The 13,577-nt window shown below is 35.6% G+C and overlaps 1 protein-coding gene across 1 annotated transcript in view; it reads left to right on the forward strand.

The window, feature by feature from the left end:
- The window catches only part of MYO16 (myosin XVI), a 414,776-nt gene that overhangs the window by 12,067 nt on the left and 389,132 nt on the right, over window positions 1–13,577 (forward strand). The window contains exon 2 of the mRNA XM_036458153.2: window positions 11,900–12,163. Coding sequence (XP_036314046.1) covers window positions 11,900–12,163 — 264 coding nt within the window. The remainder of the gene's footprint in view (window positions 1–11,899; window positions 12,164–13,577) is intronic.

Below are 13,577 nucleotides of genomic sequence, written 5' to 3' on the forward strand. Positions count from 1 at the left end.
GCTCCTGGGCTGGGGATTAAATGCACAATCTGACATGTGCCCTGACTGGGAATTGAACCGGCAACCTTTCATTGCACAAGGATGACACCCAACTGACTGAGCAACTCTGGCCAGGCCCCTCTTCCTCACTTTAACCAGATACCTGGTAGCACTAGGTATTATTTTTCCTCTAACTTCTCTAATTTACAAAAATAACAAGGGCTGGAATTTGTTTATAAAACTCTTTATTTCATATTTTAAAAGTGATTTAATTTAATTTAAAAATCATACCAAAAATTATTTTTCTCTTATTAAAAATGTTCATTGTAGCAGCATATAACTGAATATGCCCTAGTATTTTGAAACATCTATTTTAATCCTCTATTAAATTTTTTTGAAAAATTGGTTCTAAACTTAATTACCATTTTGTTTATTTTATTAAGTCAAGTTTATTGAGACATAATTTACTTCCCTAACTTTCTTTTGGGTGTATGTTTGATACATTTTGACAAATACAGACCATGATGTAAATGCTCCACAATCCAAATTTAGGACATTTCCTCAAACCAAAAAGTTTCCTAGTTCCAATTCACGATCTCCTCCCGTAACGACCAGCCCTGGGCATGACAGATCTCATTTCTGTCCCTGTAGCTTTACTTTTTCCAGAAAGCCATATAAATGAATCATAAAGTATGTGGTCTTTGAGATTGGCTTCTTTTACTCAGCCTAATACTCTTGATATCCATCCAAGTTGTTGTGTATATCAATTATTTTTTCCTTTTAATTACTGAGTAGTATTCCATGGAATGGATATACCATGGTTTGTTTATTCACCTACTGGGTAACATTTTTGTTTCCACTTTTTTGTCTGTCTATAATAATAAAAGCATAATATGCTAATTAGATCGGACATCCTTCCAGACAAAGCTGCAGTGGGCAGGGGCTGGAGCCAAGGCCCTTGAATGAATTTCATGCATCGGGCCTCTAGTTAAAAATAAATCTGCTATGAACAATTCTCTACTGACTTTTGAGTGGACATACACTTTCATTTCTCTGAGATAAATACAGGGATGCAATTGCTCAGTGTATAGAGTGTGCTTAGTAATTTGAAGAAAATGGCTTCTGTCTTTAATGCAATCCATCTGAGATTTATTCATGTTGATGCATGCAACTGATTTGTTCTCTTTTGCTGTTGAGTAATATCCTGTTGTATGGGCATACAACAGTGTGTTTCCATTTTCTAATTTGTGGGTGTTTTGGTTGTCTCCAATCTTTTATGATTATGAATAAAATCGCTATAAGTATTCATAGACAGTTTGTTTTTCTGTATCTTAACTCACTGAAATTCCTGACCTGCATAGAGAATTTGACTAGTAAGCAAAATAAATAGAAATATGGTTGTCAAACCACTGTGCTTTAGTTGGTAAGCAACAGGTTTGGGAAACACTCAATAGATGGCTTTATTTTTTAAAATCTCAATTTGACAGTTTTAGTCAGAAGATTATTGCTGTATCCCCACTTTCTCTGAGACTTGTATTCTCCAGGTTCATTAACCATGTTCCAGTCTTGATTTTTGTGTCCTTGCTTTAACTTGAGAGCAGTTCCTGAGCTCGTTCTGATACCAGAGCAGGCTTCTAGTCTCCATGTCTGTGTGGTTCAGCAGTGATAGCTCAGGACTGCTTCCACTGTGCACATGTCTGTCTCCTGTTTCTCATCTACAGGGTTTTTGTGCTGTTTCCGCTCATTCATTTTAAGATATCTGGTCTCAAAAGATTGGGGTATTTATTATATCCATACATACATATATTCATACAGCCAGCCAACTCCCTCCCTTCCTCCATTTTCACCTCTCTCCCTCCCTCCCTCCTTCTTTCTTCCTTTTTTTCTTTCAATTGTAAGCTATGTGCTGAAAAAATAAAATTTATTCTTGTTTTATTATATTAGCACAGTGAGGAGGCTTTCTCTTTAATTAGTAGAGGTAATGATTTTAATGAAAGGCTTATAGTTTCTTTACAATTCAAATGGCTTTTTAAAAAAGGAATTCTTAAAGAAAATCAAGTTTCTATTTATAGACACTCTCTAAAGTATATCACATTTAACATCTTTATTTTTATCTTGTTTTAATTCTATCTTCATCTGTTGATTTAAGCATAAATGAAATTTTAAAAGTATATTAATAATTGGTTTTCTGTATCATCCATTATATCATAGAAAGAGAAATCTGCATGAGAAAGTCACTCACATGAGAATTACAGAAATGATAGTTTAAAAATCGAGTTTGGAGTCCAGTGCTGTAAAAATACTTTTGGAATGTTTGATTTTTAATTTTAATGGCATCAGCAGTAGCAATTTTATTTCAAGACTATACAGAGAGTAATGCCATTGGCTTTTAAGAAATATTTCCCCCCTAAAAATTTAGAAGTTCCTAAGGTTTTTGTGGCTATAGTTTCAGCTATTCTTATGCCTTATCCTTGTTTCCCCAGATAATCAATGGTAGAGACATCCACGAGGAGGCATGAGCAGAGGTGGTGGCCATCTGGGTCTTTCATGTATGTGAGGGCTTACTTTTGCCAGATGTATGCTGAGTCTGGTTTTCTCATGCAAAGAAATACTGATCATACAATACACCTTATTTGTTGTTAAAACTGAACTTACATTAATAATATTGGACCCATTAATGATATAATAATATTTGATAAATAAATACAAGTTATCAATAGTAATCAGTTTACATAAATGATTGTCAATAATATTTATTGAAGACATGTTTTTACAATTTTTTTCTTTATTTTTCCCATATCAACAGTAATTTTCTGTATTAAAAATAAGCTACTAACTTTGTAAGGTTTAGTACGTACATTTTCTTTGTATCTTTAAAAGACCCCAATGTATTTCTTGACTTTCAAAGATCTCAATCTTGTCTATCTCTGCTTCAGATCTTCTTATACCACCTATCAACACTTCTTCCACCTCCCTTGTATGGAGCACTGTCTACATACAAAAATGTTGAGGAACAGATCTCTAGCAGTGGTTCTTACCAGCTATGACTCTGCAGAACAAACACAGTGAGTCATGACAGACAAGACAGGCCAACACAATGGGATCACAAGGACAGTGATAGAGTAGGAACCTCGGAGTATCTGAAGGAGTAGATATGGCCAATAATGACAGTAGAACCCAACACTTCCCATCAGTCTATGACCATTATGATGGATTCACCCTGTCACATTTTCAATCCTGTTGGCAGTTGAGTTGGGCAACAATTTTAATAACCCCCACTAGAACCACCTGAAGTAAGAGAGGAGAGGTGATTCTAGAAGAAATAATGGGCCACTGTAGGTAGTTAATGATAGTTTCAGATTCAGAAGACAGTAATGAAAATGGAAGCTATGTAAAAGGTTTGTTTGTTTGTGGCACTAATTAATAATATCTCCAATGGGCAAGGTAGAGCCCATTGATGATTACCTCAGAGAGTATGACTAGTTTTATTTGCTATACTAATATTCTGGGTTAGTATTAAGACAATGTATTTTTGAAAATTCTTCCTAGCAGAGTGGAGTGGTTTGAGACTAAAGCCCAGGGTGTTTACTGCAGTAACTAAGTTTTGAGATAATGAAGGTCCTTATGTTGGACATTGGCTTGTTTCTCTGAGAAGTATACTCTATGTTTTGGTAGTGGATTTTCAATTGTCCTTGAAAGAAACCTGGTTTCTTTTTTTCTGAAATTGTATCTTAAAAATTGATGTGAAGAGCAATGGAAATAATTTAAAACCACAAACTATAACCTAGACTGTTTTTTAGCCTAGAAAGTATAATAGAAATATTATCGTTCTTTCCTCAATTATTTTCTTTACTGATAAAAGTGGGAAAAAGCAGACTTTATAAATAAAGCCAAAATTAAGTACTAAATATAAAATTTAATTTTGTCTCAATTCATTTCAGGACTGAAAATATTTTATATCAAAATAATGGCATGCATCAAATATTTTATACCAAACTAACATCCTATAATAAAGAGGGAATATGCTAATTGACTGCCCTGCTCTCAAAAATGACAATGCTCACAGCCAATAAGGGGGGAATATGCTAATTGCCTGTCATGCCATCACAGATGGCAGCACCCACAGCCACAAGATGGCAGCACCCAGTCCCCTCAGCCCAGCCTCCAGAGTCCCCTAGTCCCCTCAGTCCTCCAGCTGCTCAGGGCCAGCCTGAGGTGCAGGCAAATCTCGGAATGTGGCTGCCCAGCTGTACAAGGCTGCCCACACCTCAGATAACCAGGACCGGCTGAGGTTTGCACTGCTCGCAGTGGCAGCAGCAGATGTATGATAGGCATCGCCTTCTCCTGATTGCTGGATTGTCTCTTGCCCCTGAGGGTTCCCGGACTGTGAGAAGGGGCAGGCTGGGCTGAGGGATCCCTACTCCAGTACATGAATTTTCATGCACCGGTCCTCTAGTTTTACATAATACAATTTGTCCAAGACAATGATGATATTAAAAAAAAAATATTTACAATCATGAAATTAAAATTGCATGGACACATACATACAAACTTTTAAATTAAAAAAAAAAGAAATTCAAAGAGGAACTGTTAAGGTAAAGCACATGTTTAGCTTTGGTTTTGTATTTGAAAGGTTTGCTTGTGCAATGTTTGTTTTTCAGTGTTGTTGCAGGACTCAGACTAAAGTCATCCAGGAAGCTGGTTGACTGACCAGTGGGGTCACGAAGCAGTCAGGACTTCTGTTTCCTCAGGAGGGAACCAGTATCCCATTCTCAGACAATCTGAACACCAGGGAATTTGTCTACTTAAAGAAATTGTTAGGAATGAATAGAGTGAGCGGAGTCTCTTTCAACTATGATTGAAGCTGTTGATGAGGATGATGTATTGATATGGATTCAGAGCAGAATATTATTTAAAGTCTGCAGACCCCAAAAATGTATATTTGGGGTAAGAATCCAACTCCGTTTTCTTGAGTCTGACCCAGGAATTCAAGGTTGTCTGATACTATTTTAATTTCACAGTATTGCCCTCTCTTGGAAGTGACAGGGCAGCAATTGGGGTTCCAAAACTTGCAAACACCCAGTAGTGGGATCATGGTAATTAGAAAGGCAGGGACAGTCATGAAGTGACAGGGTTTGATTTCAGCAATACGGCATGTAATTCAGAAGTATAGGAAAATAGCCATCAGAAGGCAGTTCTAATCTTAAAGGGGCTGGACTTCCCCAGAGAAGTTCTCACGGAGTTTGTAAATGATAATAGCTAGTTGATACCCAGAGGTGGCATTCCAAATCACCAGGCTCTGCACATCCTGAATGTAGCTGGGTTGTCTCTGAAAAGGAACATGGTCATTCAGTCCTCATATCATCAAAGTAAATTACTGTGTTAGTCATTAGCACATGGGCATGATTTGGGAACCACTATGACAGAGGACATGGTACCCTCCATGAACTATAGATTTGATTAGACATCTGGGTCCCCTGGGATAATGAATCAGGAACATGACCTCAGGATAACAATCTTCAGTTTTATTCTTACTCCAAAACAAATCCTTAAAAGAATTATGACTGTAAATCTATGTTCACTGAAAAGCTATTTATCATAATCAAATCACTTGTTATTAAATAAATATTGAAAGGGAAATATTAAATGTGGAAAGGAATAGATTGAGTTGGACAAAATAAATGCTCTTTAGAGTATACAATAATTTTTGTCATTTATGTTTGTTTCATTTCCATTTTAATGAAAAAAAACAAAACAATGTTCACATTTTTCTCATAGAAAAGCATGCCCTAATAATTGGATGGAAACCCTAGAAATGGACACATACTACATAAATTAAAAAAAAATAAAGACAGTAAAGTAGTGAGATAAAAATATTGTTGTTTTTTAAAGAATTTAAATTAAATTTATTTTTCTCTCAGAGAAGCATTTCAATGCAGGATTATATGAAACAGGCACTTTGGATTTAAATCTGAGATATTTTAGGGCATAACATCTATATCTTTTGCAAATGCAATTTCTTTGTCCTATTTTTTGCTCTATAAAAAAGGATATGGACCTGCAGCTTGATTGCAAGGATATTAAAATCTAGCCATTTTAAAATACTTCAATGCTTAAAAGGATTTTTTTTTAAGGCTCTGGGGGAGTATGTTGAAAGTGATTATACTCTTGTCTTTGAAAATCCTCACACTTCCTTTGTTTCATTGTCATTGTATATACGATAAAAAATAACTCTGGAACCATGTATTACAATTGATTCTGAGAATAAAACTTCTTCTAGGAGAGTTGTTGTGAGTGTAGCTATGAGAGAGAGAGAAATAGAGAGAGAGAGAAAGAGAGAGAGAAGTATTCTAATTTCCTTCCTTGAACAGCCACCTCTAGCCTCTTAAGAGATCATAGCAAACATTTTTATAAAGTTGGATAAATAATATGTTTGCAGATACATTTTTCATTAAATAAAATTCTGTATGTATCTTTTTAAAACCCCTGTGATGCAGCTCCCCTGTCTCCCCACATTTTTCTTATTGTAGCAAAACACAGAACATTTATTAGTTATCCATTTTTAAATGTCCAGTTCATAGTATTAAAGCATATCACATTGTTTTGACACAGATCTCCAGATCAGTTTTACCTTTAAAAATCTGATACTCTATGCTCATTAAACAACAACTCTCACTCTCTCCAGCCCCCTAGCAACCACAGTTCTAAATTGTTTCTATTAATTTGACTAATTAGGTACCTCATATAAGTGGAACTGTACAGTATTTGTCTATTTGATATATTTCCTTTAGCATTTTTTTCAGTGTTCATCTGGGTTATATCATGTGGTAGGATTTCCTTCATTTTAAAGATAGAATTATATTCTATTGCAGAGGTATGTATATACACCTTTTGTTTAACCAATCATCCAGTGATGCCATTTAGTTTCCTACAACTCTTGCCCACTGTGAACTATGCTGCAATGTACATTGGTGGGTAAATGATTATTTGGGATTCTGTTTTCAATTATTTTGGGTATGTACCTAGAAGTGGGATTTCTGAACCCTATAGTAGTTCTATTCTTATTTTTTGGAAGAACTGTTTTCTATAGTGGTTGAAACATTCTACAATCCCACCAACATTGCGAAAGGGTTCCTAATACTTCTTATTTTCTGAGTGTCTTCCGCCCGCCCCGTCCACCTCCCAGTAGTTATTCTAATGGGTGTGAGGCGATGGGTTATTGCAGTTTTTATTTGCATTTCACTGATGACTAGTGATTTTGAGCAACTTTTTATGTACTTGTGTATTTGTATATCATCTTTAGAGAAACAACTATTCAAATCCTTTGCCCATTTTTAAATTTGGTTATTGCTCTTTATATTGTTGAGTTGTGAGAGTTTTTTTTTTTTTTTAATATATTTGGATATTAGCCCCTTATCAGATATATGGTTTACAAATATTTTCTCCCATTCTATAGGTTGCCTTTTTACTCTGTTGACTGTGTTTTTTAATGTACAATAGTATTTTAGTTAGTCCAGTTTGTCTATTTATGCTTATTGCCTAAGCTTTTGGTGTCTTATCCGAGAAACCATTACTAAGTCCAATGTCATGAAATTTTTTTTTTCATCTATGAGTTTTATATTCTTATGGCACATAATCTCACCTAAAACGATAAGTATAATACATAATGTGGTTATTGAAAGACACTGGCAAACTGTTTCCTTGAATTAATGTGCTAGTTTATATACCCACTATGAGGACCAGGGACACTGCTTCTCCACATCATCACCAATATTTGTTAATATCATTAATGTAATTTATTTTTAATAGTCACCTGAGGATATTTAAAAAAATCTTTTTATTGATTTCTTACAGAGAGGAAGAGAGAGGGATAGAGTTAGAAACATTGATGAGAGGGAGGAATCATCGATCAGCTGCCTCTTGTATACCCCCTATTGGGGATGTGCCCGCAACCAGGGTACATGCCCTTGACCAGAATTGAACCTGGGACCTTTCAGTCCGCAGGCTGATGCTCTATCCACTGAGCTAAACTGGTTTTGGCCTGAGCATATTTTTTAATTGCTTTTAGAGAATATGGAAGGGCAGGGATGGGAGAGAAACATGGATGTGACACTACTACAGCAATATTTGTTGAAAAGACTTTCCTCATTGACTTGCTTTTACCCTTGTGTCACAAATGAATTGGCTGTATTTATGTGGAGCTAATTCTAGGTTCTCTATTCTGTTCCATTGATCTAAATGTCTATTCTTCAACCAATGCCAGGAACAGAAAGTATTGAAGAGATAATTGACAAAAGATATTAATTTCCTTAAAAAATAAGTTAATGGATCATTTACAAAATTGGTTTTTGTTACTCCTAATCTTTTTAATTACATGCTAGATTATTTTGTATTTATTTTATTTCCAATATATTTAAAAAGTTTTGTAGAGTTCATAGTTAGATGTGGGAGAGATACATCTTAAATTCAACTATGTTTTTCCAATATTATAACACTTATTATCTTTGTCAATTAGATGAGTATGAGATCATATTTTTAATTTTTCTATACATTAGTGAGACTGCTTGTATTGTTAGTTTTGAAAATGTGGCTTTCTTCTCTGTGTTTGTATTGATTTGTATTGAGCAAGATTAAGGACTATCAGTTCTAATAGCTGAGTTATAGAGGGTGTTGTTTTTAACATATGTGTAACACAGTATTTATAAAGTTAGCTAATTATTTTCCTCCTTCTACCCTTCTGGCCCTTACTTCTTTTACTTTTCCCCCTATGTTGACTAAAACCTTCATATTGCAGTAAGATAGAAGCCTTCCTTTCTAAAGCTGAAGCAAAATTTAAAGAAGTGCCATACATTCATAGGTATTTTAAAATAAGCCATTCTTTTACTCCATGAATGAATTACACACTCCTGGGTTCATTTAGCTAATATTCCTGTAGACTGCTTGCATGAGTAATTATAAATGAGATTGAACTGTAACTCCTTTTCTGTGTGATGTCCTCACTTGGTTTTGATAGCAAGTTTATGCTAATCTCCAAAATGAGTTGAGATCATTTTCATCTTAAAGTCCCAGTGATGAAGTTCAATAAGTTTTGACTAGACTGCTTCAGAAGTATGTGTCCTATAACTTTGTTATATTTAGTGATTGTCTTATAGATTGACAGCAGCACATATACAAAGATAGTTGATCCACTAATAATTAGACAAAAAAAGTTTCGGAGCCCAATACATCAAAGTTTAGACCATTTAAAATCAAAGCATGGGGAATTATTAAAAATGGAAATCTATTAAAGATCAATCTTTTATCATGTATGAATTTGAAATGTAACTGCCTTAGCTTCTGATTATCCAAACCATAAGTGGATTAATTTATGAACTACTCTCAGTGCTCCTTTTTGACAGCCTGAATGGGTTGCTCAATGATTCATGAGCTATCACTGCACACTCCCTAAACATTACTTCACAGTTAAAAACTAGAGGACTGTTGTGTTTATAATTCCAGGTGCATGGGAGATTTGATTGTAAAAGCTGAAAGAATAGAACTACCAACACTCAATTTCAGTGACTTAGAGTACAGATGGGTTTTCAGTAATGATGTCTAAGACAAAAACTAAAAGAGAAAAGATAAATTTGGCTACAATCAACTTTAAAATTGCCTACTGTAAAATCATCCTCCACGCTTGACTGTGTGCTACTCAGTACATGACCCTGTAATGCCATTGGTTTGATCTTTTTAAGATTTTCAGTGGCTCCAAAGATTCCCTGGGCACCTTCTGTAAAACCAGGGAAGTCATGGAAGTCCAAGTATCCTGAGAATCCAAGTCAGCGAATCAAATTTGGTGCAGATTTCTAAACAGATCTGAAATTAGGAGATGGTTCCCATCCATTATTAATGAACTCTCACAAACTGACAGTGATCATGGTTTTTATCAAAGAAACATACATAGAGAAATTTGTTATCACTTCAGGATTGCTATTGTTTCTGGGTTTAGGTCATTGAAAAGGGAGAGTTTATGTGTGGTTATCTGGTCCTCCTAATATCACTCTTACAAATACTTATTAAGAGTTTTATGAAAACATATGATGGTAAAATGTTGTCAAATTCTAAGAAACAACCAAAACGAAATTCTCCAATTCTATATTTTCTCCCATCATATATATATATATATATATATATATATATATATATATATATATATATATATATATATTATATAATACGACTGTAGAGAACCTCTCTCTTTTATTATTATTATATTTTAGCCTTTTTGGACCATTTACAACAATCATAAAATCTTCTCTTTTGCTGAAACCAGTTTGGCTCAGTGGATAGCGTCGGCCTGCAGACTGAAGGGTCCCAGGTTTGATTCCGGTCAAGGGCATGTACCTTGGTTGCGGACACATTCCCAGTAGGGGTGTGCAGGAGGCAGCTGATCAATGATTCTCTCTCATCGATGTTTCTAACTCTATCCCTCTCTCTTCCTCTCTGTAAAAAAATCAATAAAATATATATTTAAAAAAATCTTCTCTTTGGTCTTAGACAAGTCACAGCCTCTCTCAACTTAGTTTACTAAAACATAGGGATGATCTTACCTGGTGGCTGTGAGAATAACACTTTGAAAAGCATCAAGTGAAACAGAAATGGAAATAGCATCACAACTTGCTGTCTTTTCAAAGGAATATAGCCTCTTTCCAAAGATGAAGTAGCACTATCCTAACTGCATATTTCCAGATATGGCATATGATGAACCATATCTTTATGCTTGCATAGTTACTTTTACTTGCTTGAGACTTACATCATACATATGTCAAGAGAAAAACATATAAATGCATATCTGAACCTGTATTTGTGAGCCAGATTCCAGAACTTACATTGCTTTAACATTAATTTTCTGCCAATAGTAAAAATTTAAACAAGTGGTAAATATATAAATTAGTACAATTCCATTACAGGTGTTTGGGTGGAGTATATACGAAATAGTATCTGGAAAGAAAGTGAATATTTTCATTAACAGGACAGAGAACTCAGTTTGTTAATCAAAATATGAATAAGAGAAAGTATACAACAGCACCAATTACATTTATGATTTTGAGTTGCCAAGAGCAAAATCTCCATTCCATTGGAATCTTTATACTTACCCATTGTTAGGTTTCTTAGAAATGAATATTTACTAATCACTAGGAAATGTGTTTATCAATAAATTGGTGAAAAATGATCATAGTATCATATAAACAATGATAGCATAACTATGTTCTATATAAACAATGTATAGCATACATTAGAGTGGCAGAGTCATCAGGATATGCAAAACCAATTTTATTAGGTTGTGCTGAAAGAGAGTGGCTTTCTGCCAAAATGTATCACATAAAGTTTAGTCAGCATATTCAGTTAGGTGAAGAATCATAATGCAGTGGTAATACTTTTAAGGCTTGGGAGTGGCTTTAAAGAAATTAGAAAACGCGGATTGTTAAATATTAAACAAAACCACACCTCTATATCTACTTCTTTTAAAGTTTTTATTTTATTATCATACAATCTTTGTTTCTTTTTACTGAATTTATTGGGGTGACACTGGTTAACAAAATTATATAGATTTCATGTTCCCAATTCCACAACGCATCATATGTACACTGTATTGTGTGTTCACCACCCTAAGTTAAATATGCATCCATCATCCTTTATCCCTCCTACATCCTTCTCCACCTCCCCCACACCCTCTCTGCCAGGCAATAACCATGCCATCTTAAGTAAGATATTAACTCTCAAAAAGAGGGGGGAAATGATATTAATTCTGTTTTTCTTCCAGAGGAATGAATGAGTGTCTGACTTGTGAGATGGTAACAAGAAATCAAATATGTTCTGTAATGCTACTGTATTTGTTGTAATAATGGGTCTAGTGACTTTCCCATTTTGTTTCTTTCAGGTTGCTTTCAGCTATGTAATGTTTTCCGATCCCATGAAATGGAAATTGACCAGTGCTTGCTGGAGACCCTTCCCCTTGGGCAAAGGCAGCGGCTGGTGAAACGCATGCGCTGTGAACAAATCAAAGCCTACTATGAAAGAGAGAAGGCTTTTCAGAAGCAGGAAGGAGTCCTGAAAAAACTGAAGCATGGCAAGAATCAGAAAGTGCATTTTAACCTTGCTGACATGATTCAGGATGCAATTATACACCATGATGACAAAGAAGGTACAAGACATAAAACTGTTTTCTGACATGGTTTTTCTGTGTGGTTTGTTAGGGGTTTTTTTTTTTGTGTGTGTGTGTGTGTGAGGAAATGAAGGGTAGAATTTCTTTTAAATAGTAGGTGCTTTCTTTCAAGAAAAAATGATCTCATCTATGAACATAGTTAAAAGTCCCAAATCTCTCTTTTTTTTGTAAAAAAAATATATTTTATTGATTTTTTACAGAGAGGAAGGGAGAGATATAGAGAGCTAGAAACATCGATGAGAGAGAGACATAGATCAGCTGCCTCTTGCACACCCCCTACCTGGGATGTGCCTGCAACCAATATACACATGCCCTTGACTGGAATCGAACCTGGGACCCTTCAGTCCGCAGACCGACGCTCTACCCACTGAGCCAAACCGGTTTCAGCAGTCCCAAAACTCTTAGTAAACATTTCAAAAATGCAAAATTGTGGTAAAATTGTGGTATATCTTTTTAAAGAATTATCTACCTAAAGAACAATGCTTTCCTTGCAAATTGTTCATTCCAATTGTTAATGAAACTTTTAAAAATGAAATTGTTTCATTTGAAGAAGAGATTGTTCAATAAAATGTATTATTATGTCATTCATGAATAGACATAGTCATAAAATCAGTTCCTCTCAGACTTTCAGTCTATTGGTTTACCCCTTAAAATTGACTGGCTTGTAGTATCAAATTTTATTTAGACTATTTAATCCAAGTTTCAGTTGTTTTTACAAAACTATTAAACTTCTTATCTTTTATGTGTTTTTAGAATACAATTTCCAGTTATTTTTTTAAATTAGTGTTTTTATTTTCTTTGTAAAAATACAATGAAGTGGGATTGCTGGATCATATGGCAGTGCTATTTTTAATTTTTTTCAAGAAAATTGATCTTAAATATAATAATACTAGAGGCCCAGTGCATGAAATTTGTGCACAGGGGTGTGTGTCCCTTAGCCCAGCCTGCACCCTCTCCAAATTGGGACCCCTCAAGGGATGTCCTACTGCCCATTAGGCCTGATTCTAAATGGGCAGTCAAACATCCCTCTCACAATCCAGGACTGCTGGCTCCTAACAACTAGTCTGCCTGCCTTCCTGATTGCCCTGAACTGCTTCTGCCTGCCAGCCTGATCACCCCCTATCCACTCCCCTGCCAGCCTGATTGCCCCTAACTGCCCTCTTCTGAATGCCTGGTCACTCTGACTGCCCTCCCCTGAAAGCCTGGTCAGCCCTAACTGCCCTCCCTTGAAGGCATGGTCACCCTAACTTCTATCCCCTGCAAGCCTGCTCACCCCTAACTTCCCTCCCCTGCAGGCCTGGTCACTTCCAAATGCTCTCCCCTCCAGGCCTGCACGCTCCCCCCCCCCCCCCCCCCCCCCCCCCCCCCCCCCCCCCCCCACTGCACTTCCCTG

The sequence above is a fragment of the Pipistrellus kuhlii genome, unplaced genomic scaffold (genome assembly GCF_014108245.1).
Source record: "Pipistrellus kuhlii isolate mPipKuh1 unplaced genomic scaffold, mPipKuh1.p scaffold_m20_p_3, whole genome shotgun sequence".
In the NCBI taxonomy this organism is placed as follows: Eukaryota; Metazoa; Chordata; class Mammalia; order Chiroptera; family Vespertilionidae; genus Pipistrellus; species Pipistrellus kuhlii.